General features: G+C 42.9%; 1 protein-coding gene across 3 annotated transcripts; it reads right to left on the bottom strand.

Moving 5' to 3' along the window:
• Positions 1-1,175: 1,175 nt before the first annotated feature.
• On the bottom strand, positions 1,176-12,571 carry LOC121533969 (puromycin-sensitive aminopeptidase-like). Of its 3 annotated transcripts, none has more exons than XM_045220682.1 (18): positions 12,485-12,571; positions 12,215-12,292; positions 11,893-12,014; positions 11,347-11,454; positions 10,809-11,009; positions 10,487-10,583; positions 10,354-10,387; positions 10,001-10,115; positions 9,637-9,801; positions 9,362-9,466; positions 9,100-9,160; positions 8,844-8,953; positions 8,650-8,713; positions 8,345-8,484; positions 7,069-7,203; positions 2,392-2,632; positions 1,783-1,925; positions 1,176-1,265 (listed from the first exon to the last, which is right to left on the bottom strand). In XM_045220682.1, the coding sequence occupies exons 1-18, from the start codon at positions 12,546-12,548 to the stop codon at positions 1,191-1,193; spliced, it is 2,058 nt and encodes a 685-aa protein (XP_045076617.1). In that variant the 5' UTR covers positions 12,549-12,571; the 3' UTR covers positions 1,176-1,190. The 3 variants fall into 3 exon arrangements, with proteins under 3 accessions (XP_045076617.1, XP_045076619.1, XP_045076618.1); XM_045220684.1 differs by having other exon boundaries at positions 2,413-2,632; XM_045220683.1 differs by having other exon boundaries at positions 12,491-12,571.
• Positions 12,572-12,844: the final 273 nt, after the last annotated feature.

The raw sequence follows: 12,844 nt of genomic DNA, 5'->3' as shown, positions 1-12,844 counted from the left end.
TGGGGGGTGGGACAAAGGAGCTATCTAAGGCAGGTTGAGCTGGGCTGGGGGATCTACAGTGAAATAGTACAATAAGAAATAACCGAAACAGCAATAAGACAATAAGACATAAGCTGGTAATGGCGACAAAGTTTGGGCTGAGGCTAAACATAAACAGGATGCGGTACCGTATAAAGGAACAGTCCAGCAGGCATCAGCTGTGTAGCTGAGTTATCATAAGGTCCGGTGAAGAGCAATAGGAGAGTTCTGAGGTAGTTTGGGGGCTTCTACAGCACTGGCGAGCAAGAGGCCACGGCTTGCGTGTGCTAGCGGGCCGGGGCTAGCAGATGGATCTTCGTGGTCGACGTCGTAACGGGAAGCCTGTTGAAACCACATCAGACGATTTCGTCGGCAGATCAGTCGTGTTGGATCGGCGGGGCTCCGTGTCAACACTAGGAGGTCCCGTCCGGTTGACAGAGAGGTAGATAGCCGGGAGATGGGCCTGGCTCGAGGCTAGCTCAGGGCTGATTAGCCAACAACTACATCCATTTGGTTGCAGCTAGCTAGTTGCGATGATCCGGCATTAAAGGTCCAGTGATTCAGTGATTCCGGCAGAAACACCGATATGTTCTGGGTCGATAACACGCTGTGCAGACAGTGCAGACTGGCCAATAATAGTCCAGGCTAGAGCTGGCTGGTAGGTAGTGCAGGCCATGGACAATGGTGAAAAACCGCTAACGGTGGCTAATAGCAAGTAGCTAGTTAGCAGGCTACTCCCGTCCGGTAGACAGAGAGGTAGATAGCCGGGATATGGGCCTGGCTCGAGGCTAGCGCAAGGCTAACTGGTGCTTGCGTCGGGGGCAGCGGTGATTAGCCAACAGCAACCTCCATCCGGTTGCGGCTAGCTAGTTGCGATCCGGTGTTAATGTCCAGTGATTCAGTTATTCCGGCAGAAAATCCGATGTTCTGGGTGAAAACCGCTAACGGTGGCTAATAGCAAGTAGCTAGTTAGCTGGCTAGCTAGTTTCAACTGGAGATTCTAGATAAAAGGTAAGTCAATAATAGAAACCGTTCCACATTGAGTGAGGCGGGTTGCAGGAAAGTATATTTTGTAGAAGGATGAAAAGTGTGATAGGGAAATAAGTACGAAAAATACAAACAGGCTATTTACACGGACACACAACAAAGAACACGACCGCACTGCTACACCATTAGCTGGTGTGACTTACCTTCAGCATTGTGTCCAACGTGGCACTGTCTCCATGCTTCAGCACTGTTAAGTACACCTAGAGAGAAACAAAGACCATTAGCATGGGCATTCAATATGGTTTCACCACTTTATTTTACAATCATTTTATGTCTGTCTCATCATAAACGGCATCTACTTCCAGTCATGATTGTACTAAATAATGTAGGACTATCATTAGCACTCAGAAATTATCTACAAAAGGAGTCACTGTTTGAAAGTGGGATCAATGACATGATTACAGGACCATTGTTGAAATGTTGACCTCAATTGAAATGAATGGACAGGTGAAAGCAATACTGAAGAAGCGTCACCTAACCAACCAGAAGGCTAGATGGAGACATTATCAAATTGCTGACCAATCAACATTAACATTCATGACGGAAAGTCATCAAGAGCCTAGGGTTAGAGGGCAAAGGTTGATTTGGAATGGGGCCTTTGTTTATGTAAGTACATGTTAAGAATACATGTGTTTCTCTATGAATAAATGTGTGTGTGTGTGTGTGTGTGTGTGTGTGTGTGTGTGTGTGGTGTGTGGGGGGGGCAGAACAGCTTACTGGGCTCCTGAGGTCTGCAGAGAGGATCTGCTTGCCTTCCACATGGTCTTTGAATCTCCGCCGGGCCTCCTCCAACGTGGGCTTGTGTCCCGCCTTCCCCAGCTTCCCCAGAACCAGGCCCCTCAGCAGGGCATCCAGGTGACCTGAGAGAGGGGGGAGAGGAGAGAGGGAGAGAAGTAGAAGAAAGGGGGGGCAGGAGGGGAAATTTAAAAAAGCACCAGTCAGTCTCAAACACAAAACACACAAACGCTTTGACACAATTAACTTCATCCAAAAGGACCACATTCATCTACTGCTAAGCAATCCAGGAGCCAGTGAATCCATACAAATCACCAGATCTGGGATGATACCCCTACTACACAAAACACTTGCCTAATTCCAAACCGACAGCCCCTAACCCCTAGGCACTTGATCAGATCTGAAAGGATCGTATAGGTGTAAGCAATATAGCAGAAATGAAATTCCACCAAGCCTATCAAGAGTGCAATGTAGACTCATTACCATCTCTCTTACACCTATCCAACCCAATCAGAGCTTCATCAAGTGCCTTGGGGCTAAAGGCTGAGGATCGACTCGGAATGACTTGGCAGCTCAGTTTTTTGCTCTTACCACCAGCCCCTGGGGGCTCACCTTCGCCTTGCTTGCATTCCCAGCCCAGCTTGAGGCCGATGGGGGTGAACAGGTCCCGGATGAACTCCTGGATCTCCTCGTGGAAGTCTGTGTGGGAGAGCAGGGAGGAAAGCACGCCCAGGTTGCAGCTCAGGTCGCTCCACACCGTGTAATTGGGCTCGTTGACGAAGGCCTCCATCAGCTTCAGCACCTCCACCGTGCTGATCATGCCGGCGCGCGACTGAGGGGGGGGGGGCAGGAGAAGAATTGGTAAGAGTTACAGTATTGTGATGTTATCGACAGTGTGTTTGTAAATGAATGAACGGGACAATAAAGCTTTTGGACTTTGAGGAATAGGATAAAGCAGGAAAACAAGTTGATTAGATTACACATTGTTTATCCAACGTCTACAGTAAACATCTTCATAAGAGGCTTTGGTGAGAAAAAGGCCAAAGAATCAATGCTTAACAATTCACATGACATATCTTAGTCGACGAGCTTAATACTCATGGGTACAGAGGGAGAAAGGAGAAGTACCGTTATTGAACCACAACAGTTACGTTCACATGACCACACAATACACAACAATAACAGGTAACTGCCAAAATAATGGAAACACGAGTAAATGAGGGATACAAAGTATATCGAAAGCAGGTGCTTCCACACAGTAGTGATGTGCGGGTTGACTCATAAGCCGCAGTCCCCGCAGTTTTATCCGCAGGGCGGATTTAGGCTCATGAAATATTGTGTAGATGAAGGGCAGGTGGGTGGCAGGTTGAATAAAGAGAAAACAATAAATTCAAAAATCCATTAATGTTTAATTAATATATCTACAGTATAGGCTACATTGAGGTTTTTCTTTAATTCTTTTTAGGCTATCTGGCATTTGTGCGTAAGCCTATAAGCTTTAGGGCCAAACTGTACTCGCGCAAAATAGCCTACACGCCAATCGCCAAATGCTTTTGGGAACGGGCAGAAAAAGTGAATGTCGATCCACTGAGGCAAAAAGGACAATGTCGGAGTTTAATTCAATAAGAGAAAAGCCGCAAAATGGAGAGTTGAAAATAAAGAGAAGGGAGGAACAGAAAAGTAATGTTTGGGAATGATTTGGTGAAGTGGTAAAAGAGGATGATAGCAGTGCCGGCTATGTTGAGTGATGATTGTGAGGCGCTATACAAAAGCGACAGTCACAAGACAGGAATTTCAAATAGGCCTATGGCATGTCAAAGGAACTTTAGCCTACTGTTCAGATGGATTAAATGGAAATTTAAATCTGGACACTGACTGTAGGTCTATAACCTCTCACATAGCCTTAATATTAACTCCTGCAGAATTAAGCATTTCTTGCAGCAAAATTATACACCAATTGTACATTTTGAAATATGTGGAGAAATATGATTTCTTTCTTTCAGCATCTTGAGATAATGCTAATGTGCAGTTAGGGGACAGTCTGTAGAGGTGCTATCTTTATCAACATCATGTTGGGTCATTTTCACAGCTTTCCATTTCCTTACAACCGGTCAAAATGATGTCATCGAGAGCTTGGGACTATAAGGTTCCATCTGCAAAAAGATGATTCTGAGATAATTGGCTTTAAAGTTCCAAACCTTCATTGGTATGAATGGGGTCAGCAATTTTTATATTGTATTATTTTGAACTTATCAATATGAATTGGGGTATTTATATAGGTAGAGAGACCATTGAACAAAACAAGGCTAGGTCAATAAGAAGATTTTGACAAAAATGTAGATATAACCTTATTAGGGCTGAGCCCATTTAGTCGACTGGTCGATTGTTTGGTCGATAGGCTGTTGATCGACCGATATTTTTTTAGTTGAGCAGTCGCATATATATATATTCATGGCACACGAGAAACCTGTCTGATTCACACCTCTAAGTGGACTAATCCATTGTGGAGGCCGTGGGGATGGTACACAAGTATCAGTAGTACATTTACTGGTAATTCCCATAATTTCTCATCTACAGTGTTTGTTTGGTTACGGTCATTTCTCTTAATGTATTCAATATATTAATATTATTACTACACTCTTACTGTTCTCATTGTAGGAGTTGACACGTTGTTTGCAGAGCGCACAACCTAGACTACACTTGTGAAAAACAAGTTTTGGTTTATTTCAATCCATTTACAAGTTGTCAATTTATTCATTGTCTTTTGTTTGAAGCGCTCCTGTCAATCTTAAGTAAGGACACACACCTGATTACACATAGAAGTAGGTCTAGGCTACCTGGCCTGCGCACAAATGTAGGCCTATAAATGTGCCCATTTGGGGATCTGATACTATTTCTGATTGTCTTAAATCACCATCACTGTGGAGCTTCTCAAAGTAATGTCTTTGCCTCAAACAAAATCTGTTTTTACATCCATTGAGAATGACAATAATTCCTCAACATAGCCCATTTGAAAAATCTTTCCAGTTCTCTCCCTTTCGATAACCACTCAGCATGAAAGGGGAAAGAATGTAATACTCAGATCCGGTGGAAACGTCATAAAATATTCCTTCCTGATTACTTCTTATCCCTTGCGCAAATAGCCTACAGCTGTGTCTTTCCAGGTGCTCACTGGTGCAGGAAACTGAGGGCCCAGAATATTTTACACAATGTTGCAAGTTCGCTAGCACCAGCTTCAGGCTGGACCAAGTTTCAAGTTCCTTGCAGACAGGCCATGCATAGCCAATGTGATTTATAGGATATTTATTTTTAAAATCAGGATATTTTCTACCTGCAATGTTTTAATATTTTGGCTTTATGTAGGCTCTCTTTACATATTGGCAATGGCAATAGAAGTTACTTTTAGATTTGTATATTTTTCATTTCGATAGAATTTTGATTAACCACATGACATTGATTGAGATACGAATACTTTATTAGAAATTAAATGAAAAGGTTTAACGAAAATGTGCATATGAAAATCGTAACTGGCACGGAGATCAGTAGAAATGGTACGATCAATTGGCACTCCAAATGGATAAGGTTGATGACCGCTGGTGTAGCCTATTACCGGCAACTTCAGGAGCATAATGGCAGAATCTGAGAAGGCCAGCAGCAGCGGGAGGAGGGGGGACAGGAACAGGTTTTTTCTGGTTAGGCTATATTGATCTCTGGCTCCCTCAAGTAAATTGTGTCTTCATTTTTAATCACAGTGCTTAAAGCATCAGACAAGCTCAGTAACCTACATATAGTTGATTTTAGTAAAACATGAAAATACGTTTTTTTTTTTTACCAATCGATTGGTCGAAAGAACAGACAACTCTCGTTCGACCAAGATTTTTTTTTGTCTGGGACAGCCTAAACCTGATAGTCCCAAGCTATCGAAATAGCCTACCAAAATGTTAGAAATGTGAATGTATCAAACCAGTTGCCGTGATACGTTTTTTGTTGTTGTGCACTCTCCTCAAACAATAGCATGGTATTTTTTCACTGTAATAGCTACTGTAAATTGGACAGGGCAGTTAGATTAACAAGAATGTAAGCTTTCTGCCCATATAAGACATGTCTATGTCCTGGAAAGTTTGCTGTTACTTACAACAGTCATGCTAGTTAGCTCAACCGTCCCGTAAACGGGACACCGATCCCGTAAAGGTTAATTAAGCAATTCACATCCCATCATGCTCAGGGTAATGTCTAAAAATGCTGGGCAGGCCATTATTTTGGCTAGACAGGTTGGCTGACAACGTCATGAAAATGATATGAGCGCATCTATGTGTCTGGAAGGTGTGCGTTGTTATGATTCTGAACGGTCAGATAGCTAGCAACAATGACAAGAAGCTGCCATGTGGGGAATCGTAGGTGGTTTGTTTCAGCTAGTTGTATCTTGTTTTGAGGTGTTTTGACTGATGTCATGTCTATGCTAATATGGCACCAATTCACTAGCTATCTAACCAACAACTGTATTTGAGAGACAGCAAGTTTTCATTGTGCAAATTTATTTGTTTTCAATAAACATTTGGAGACTAAATATAGTTTACATGTCAGTCTAAACCAACCCGGTCTGTTTTGCTCCATTGTTGCGCACAAGTCGGTTTTGTTAACAATGCCCCCAGCCACAGGGAATGAGTCGTCACTGAATGGTCTGATGAGTATGAAAACTATGTAAACCAGGGCTGTCCAACCCTGTTCCTGGAGAGCTAAAGTCCTGTAGGTTCACTCCAACCCTAATCTAGTCAACCTGATTCTAATAATTAGCTGGTTGATACGATGAATCAGGTTAGTTACAACTGGGGTTGGAGGGAAAACCTATTTTGGCAGTATTTCCTTTATTACATGTATCTGTGTGGATTCCACACTTACAACATTGAGCAGTTGATTTGATTTGATTAGAGTTTATTTTAGGGGAAGCTTTGACCCTGGGCTTCCTCAAAAAGGATCAGTTTGTACACTAAAGGTTGTGTGTCTTTGCCACTGTAGCGCTCGGTTAGACAGATTGGGCCTTGCTATTTGGAAAGGGAAAGGACGTAAGGCTTTTGTGGCAGAAAACCCCCCAAAACAAAGTGACTTTCAATCCATTCCCTGAACATGATTGTGTTACAGGAACTGGCCCTTTCCCTGTCCATGACTGACTTTATATACAAGCACCAATACCATACATATCCAATTAAACTTGAGCGTCGAGCTAAAGGGCATGTTGGCGTAGTGTTGACAGTAGTCTGTGTGTCTCACCAGGGAGAAGAGGTCGTTCTGCAGGCCCAGACGGTCCACAGGCAGCAGGGTGAGGTCTCTGATACCAGGCAGCAGGCTCTCCAACATGGCTGAGCTGTACTGGATCCTGTAGAAGCCCACTGTTCCCGGGTTGATCTATAGGGGGGGGAGGAGGACAGTTGAACAGCAGCCAAAGACTATAGCCTTGTTGCCAATCTGTTTTCTTCCACTCCTTTGTCGGTGTGTCACGCCAAACCATTTGCTGTTCCAAACTTGTTAGCTAAAGCATAAATAAATCTGCCTAACAAGCAAGTGTGGAAGAAAGCCCTTATATGCTTGAATGACCCACCCAACAAATTAACAAAATAGCCATAAAAAGTGCAGTTTAGCATTAAGGAAACAGGAAGAGATATTTTCTAACCTTTTGATAATCTCAGTACATGGATAATTGTCCGTTCTGAATGGCACACACATAAGTAGTTTCACTCTCCCTACCATAGCCATGTGCAGTGGTTCCCAACCTTTTTTGGTTACTGTACCACCAACTGAATTTTGCTCTGCCCGGAGTACCCCTGAAGTACCCCCTCGTGCATTTTACCAGTAAGACTATGGTCTAAATTAGTCTTCTCAAGTACCCCTTGTAGATATGGCCAAGTACCCCCAGGGGTCCTTGTACCCCTGGGTGGGAACCACTGGCCTTGTGGAGCTTCTTCAGCATTGCTAACTAGATAGCGGCTAGCCAGGTTATGATCCCGCTCAAGCAAGTGGTTATTTTTGATTGATTCTCAGTGTCCTGAACTTTCTATGACATCACCAATGATGTCCTTTCAGTGAACAGCAATTTCTATAGTTCATTCACAATTCCTGACCATCTAGCCTCTCAGCAACCACTCCCAATAGCCATCTGTGTGAACTTTTGATCCCTTTCAAAGACTTTCAAGGGTCATGGTTGGCTTAACCTCTCGTTGACCCCTTTGGTCAGGTGATTGGTTTACTGAACTCCCAATGATCTCCCACCCATTAGTAAATACTAAACAAACAGTCTCAGACTTAAATGTTACTGCCCATTCCCAGACGTTTACAATTCTCCAAGCAAGCAGACCTTAGTCATGGCTCTTGTAGCGAGCATTTTTGTATCCATTACTCTTTTATTAGACAGATTCCTATTTCCCTAAACATACAGTCTACATGCCACTCTGTATAAGGGTTATAGTACACATTTTAAGGTCTCAGGGCTTGGTTTTCAACTCAATTCTATATTAGACAGATGTAATAGGTAGAATTTGGTTGTCCTCACCTTGACCCACTGGTCAGGGCTGACGTTGTTGATCGTGATGGTGGTCTCTGGGCTGTCCAGCAGCACCTTGAGCTTGGTACAGCCGGGGTCCTCACCCGTACAGATACTGATGGGGACCATCCAGTTAGGGCAGTCCTCACCTGGGGGATGATTGACACAAGCAAGACCCAATGAGATGGAGCACAGTAGGGGGAGGATCTTGGTCTTCTTAAGCACATTCTCATGTAGCTAATAAGTGCTAAGTAGTGAACCAGCGATTTGTACTTGGCTTTTTTGTGTTGAGTTATTGGAAAATATTATCTTACCATTATGTGGTCCACTGGCACAGAATTTCTTCTGAGATATCTTGAGGATGCGGTCATCCCCTTGCTAGAAAAATAAAATGTATTTGATTATTTAATACACAAACAGTTATATCCACAATAGAGAGATCTCTTCTCACAGGATATAAAACAGTACATTCATATTGTCCAAAGACAATTTCCATTGGGCTATTTACCTGCTCCTGGTCCACTACAATTATAGGGAAGCCCATCTGCTTAGTCCAGGAGCTCATCACCAGGGCAATGGGTTTCCCACTAGCCTGTTCCAGACAATCCCATAGGTCCTCTGGGAAAGGTGGTGGTGGGGAGAGAGGTGGTCACCAACCAATTACAATGCTCAAATAATGATCTTGTTATAAATGGACCAGGCATGGGCCTGCCAGGGTCTCATTATAAATTCATGAGAAATTATAGGAGACTTGACTGGGTTACCTGTTGCTGCATTTTTATGTTGGAACTTCAACAAATAGGAATGCATTCCTTTCCTAAAATCCTAGAGATGGGAGAAACAAATTGGTTTACAAAGAAAGCCAGAAAATCAAGAAAAACGTCTGAGATGCAAATATACAAATAGTTAACAGAGACACTTGTTCACGCAATAGCCTTTTGCTCTAGTACTTCTAACTAGTATATGAAATAGAGCTTGACTAATTAGCGGACAATATGGCAGTGTCCCTGGGCAGCTCCTCCTCACCTCGTCTCCTATGTAGTTGTGCAGCATGCGGATCACAGACGCTCCTTTGCTGTAGGATATGGCATCAAAGATTTCATCCACCTCCGACGGGTGGCCCACATTCACCTGCAGTCCAGGGGATCAGTCAGTTCATGCTTTCAAACGCAGTACGAGGGTTGCTTTCATCTGATAGATACCTCACATACATTCACATCCATTGAAAAACTGTGGTCCAGTACATACAGGATAAGGCACAAACGTGCCATTATCTAACTAATTTTAAAGCCAACACACACCTCGATGGGATGACTGTTGTCCAACGCGTCCAGGTCCAGGGCGCGGGTGTAATCGGCAGACACAAACTGTGTCCAGATGTCGTAGTCAGGGAAACAGTGGTCCACACAGAGGTATTCGATCCATGATGCAAAGCCCTCGTTAAGCCACAGATGGGTCCACCATTCCTACAAGGCATCATATTGACTAAAACTAATTCAGGACAACAATGTATACCCCAATGCAATTGAAGAATGTTGTTTATATAATTGAATTCAATGTAATCTTCAATGATGTAATATCTTCTTATGACCATGTCTTTCTGTCATTGACCAGCAGTGCTTTTTTGTTGCTACATAAGCAGTAAAGAGTGCAGTGGTTGTTTACCATGGTGACCAGGTTTCCGAACCACTGGTGGGCCAGCTCGTGTCCCACCACTAGGGCCACCCACTGCCGTGAGGACGAGCATGAGTTCTTCGGGTCAATCAGCAGCGCCGTCTCCCTGGGAAACGAGGTCAAACAGCAAGGTCAAGTCGAAGAAAACAAGCGCAAAAAAGCAATTCACTTCACACTCCCCCTAGTGGTAAATTAACACAAAAAAATAAGTTGCATATAAAAATCACATACATTTCCCCCTAGACGTAATCAAATAATCTTTGTATGGAATAACATCATGATTGGCAGGCTAACTGTGCATCCTCTCATTAGTTGCAAACGTAGCAACGTTACTTTAGATTTACCTGTAGGTTACAAGGCCCCAGTTTTCCATGGCACCTGGAGGGGCAGCACCAAGCGTGTTAGATCTTGACTATATCATTCTTCTTTTTCATCACAATATGATAATTGATAAACAGTCATTTGACTTGTACTTACCAGCAGCAAAGTCAGCGATAGCTATTAGATCAATTTTAGGCAATGGGTAAGGAACATTGAAGTAGTCGTTGTAGAAAGGTAAGGTCTTTACAGCAACCTGTGAGAAAAGTGGAGAGAAAAAACGAGATATAGTTTAGATTTTACATTTGGTGCCAATATATAGTTGCTGCTAGCACAACAGTCATTCATCAACATGTAAATCTATACCTTTCAACTCCTTTATTCTAGAGACAGCTCTCATAAACAGTCATAGTTATACATGACTAATGTTTAGTACTGGTCTAACCAGTATCCAAGTTAAAATAGGTAAAAAACAACTCACCTCTAGTGCAAATTTCCCTTGTTCCGCCTTTCCGGTAGGCGTGTAGACACGTACGGTCACGCCGTCCGACGATTGGCCTTCTACAAAGTCGTATTCGCCGATGACGAAAGCTACAAGGTACGTGGACATGATGGGGGTGGTGGCGAACTTCACTTCCAAAAGGCTGTCATCTTCTGGATATGGCTTTCGATCGATGACATTCTGTGTCGATGAGGACAAGGGCATATTAGTTCGGACAGAAAATTTACTCAGAAAGTAATACCCGTGTCAGCAATGCTTTTTAAGAATGAGTTCATAGCCTTTAACAGTCCGCAGGGCAGACATCTTGGGGAAAAAATACTAATTCAGTTGCCTTTTGAATGCCAGTAGACTTACCCTTGTAGCTAGATGGGGGGGGGGAAATGCAGTGACCCAACAAGACCATCTTATGTTACATAAACCAATGTTAGCAGAGCGCAAACAACAGAGTGGCGAAATGTGACTCAAGCTGTTTGGGGTCTGGCGTCTCCAGGGGGAAGAGTTAGAGTGTGACACGTACCATATTTGACAAGGCTACTCGGTCCTTGGGAACTATCAGAGAGATGTCAAAGGTGGCTTTGATAGCTGGCTCGTCCCAACAGGGGAAGGCCCGGCGAGCGTCCGTGGCCTGAGGAGAGAATGGAGGAGGGAAGACCATGGGAGGTTAGGCGAGAGAGCGGACAACACGTGTTTCACAGCATGTTACGTCAGGCAAACATCCTGGAGGGTGTCAGAGGGTTGCTTTTTAAATAAAGCTACTCCAATGACCTCTAGTGAAAGTGGAAAATAAAAAACATGGGTGTATATAGCAGCTGGGCATGTCGTTTCCCCCCCCAAAAAAATCTAAAGATAAGAGATGACAATGTTGCATTATCAAGAATCTCCAACAATGGTTGCTAAAACATTCAGCCTGTAGCCTGGGTGTGACAATCCTCAAACATTGTGGTCAAATTCCTTTTACACTATTGCAACATGGGTTAAGCAATCAACTCTGCTGCCGAGAGAAACTGTACTCATTATGGTAACAGAAGTGATGCAGGACAGGAAGAGCGTCTAGTTACTGTACCTCGAACTGCGTGACAGCAGCATAGCGGATTTCTCCTGCAGGAGTTGCATATTTACTTCTGTAGAAACCTTTCATTTTGTCATTCAGCTCCCCAACAAAGTCAATCTTCAACGTACCGGATCCTGGGAAACAGGTGCAAAAACCAACGTGTGTTTATTCAGCCTTTACTACAATAAGAGGTTTGTTTTTTTGTCAACTACAAACAAAAAGATATGGCATCGTGTCAAACAAGAGGAAGAATAATGAATGGCAGAGAGTTAAGGTTTTATTATATAAACTTAAAAAGCCCTGTAGCCATTCTGGTTAATGTCCTTTGACTTACCTGTCTGTAGAGCACTAGGGAATGACAGAGTTACTTTCTCGTCCTCATTTTGATAGTTGAATCCTGTAGCGTTAATTTCTAAAGAGAAAGACAAAATGCAAGGCTGATATTCGCTGCCATAACATACCAATTAAAATAATATCAAAATGTGCCTAACAAGCCTGAAAAAGCAGGTCTAATCAGGTGAAAAATTCTTAGAATCATAAAAATATATAATTATTTGTCTATATTTAAGAGAAATGTGAAAAGACAATTTCAACAGAATCTCACCCTCACCTTCCCCTCCCTCTGGTACAAAGGATGCTGTGATGATGTCAATGTCAGCACAGTTCATCACAATCTGATTAGTGGACAGGTTAACCTAGAAAAAACGACAGAAACACAACTACTAAGTAAAATCTGGGATTAGTATTCCCTTGTATAAATCCCTGGGATGACATAAGAATGCCAAATGTTTTATTTGTGTAAAAAAATATATATATTTTGGCAGTCATTCTAGAGTCCCTCTACGATAATACTCCCTCGATATAATACCTGTAAACTAGGATTTGTTTGGTTTTTCTGCCATAAGCAAATCCACCATTAAGGGTAAATCTAATCTGAACTGTGTCAGATAGTGGCGATAGGGAT

This window comes from Coregonus clupeaformis, unplaced genomic scaffold (assembly GCF_020615455.1).
Source record: "Coregonus clupeaformis isolate EN_2021a unplaced genomic scaffold, ASM2061545v1 scaf4968, whole genome shotgun sequence".
In the NCBI taxonomy this organism is placed as follows: Eukaryota; Metazoa; Chordata; class Actinopteri; order Salmoniformes; family Salmonidae; genus Coregonus; species Coregonus clupeaformis.
This window is presented reverse-complemented; position numbering and strand designations above follow the sequence as displayed.

Coding starts and splice junctions, on each gene's coding strand:
- LOC121533969 (XM_045220682.1), bottom strand. CDS start 12,548: ATGAACTGTGCTGACATTGACATCATCACAGCATCCTTTGTACCAGAG. Junction 10,584..10,808: donor AAGGGAAATTTGCACTAGAG/GTGAGTTGTTTT, acceptor CTTTTCTCACAG/GTTGCTGTAAAGACCTTACC. Junction 9,467..9,636: donor ACAACAGTCATCCCATCGAG/GTGTGTGTTGGC, acceptor CCTGGACTGCAG/GTGAATGTGGGCCACCCGTC.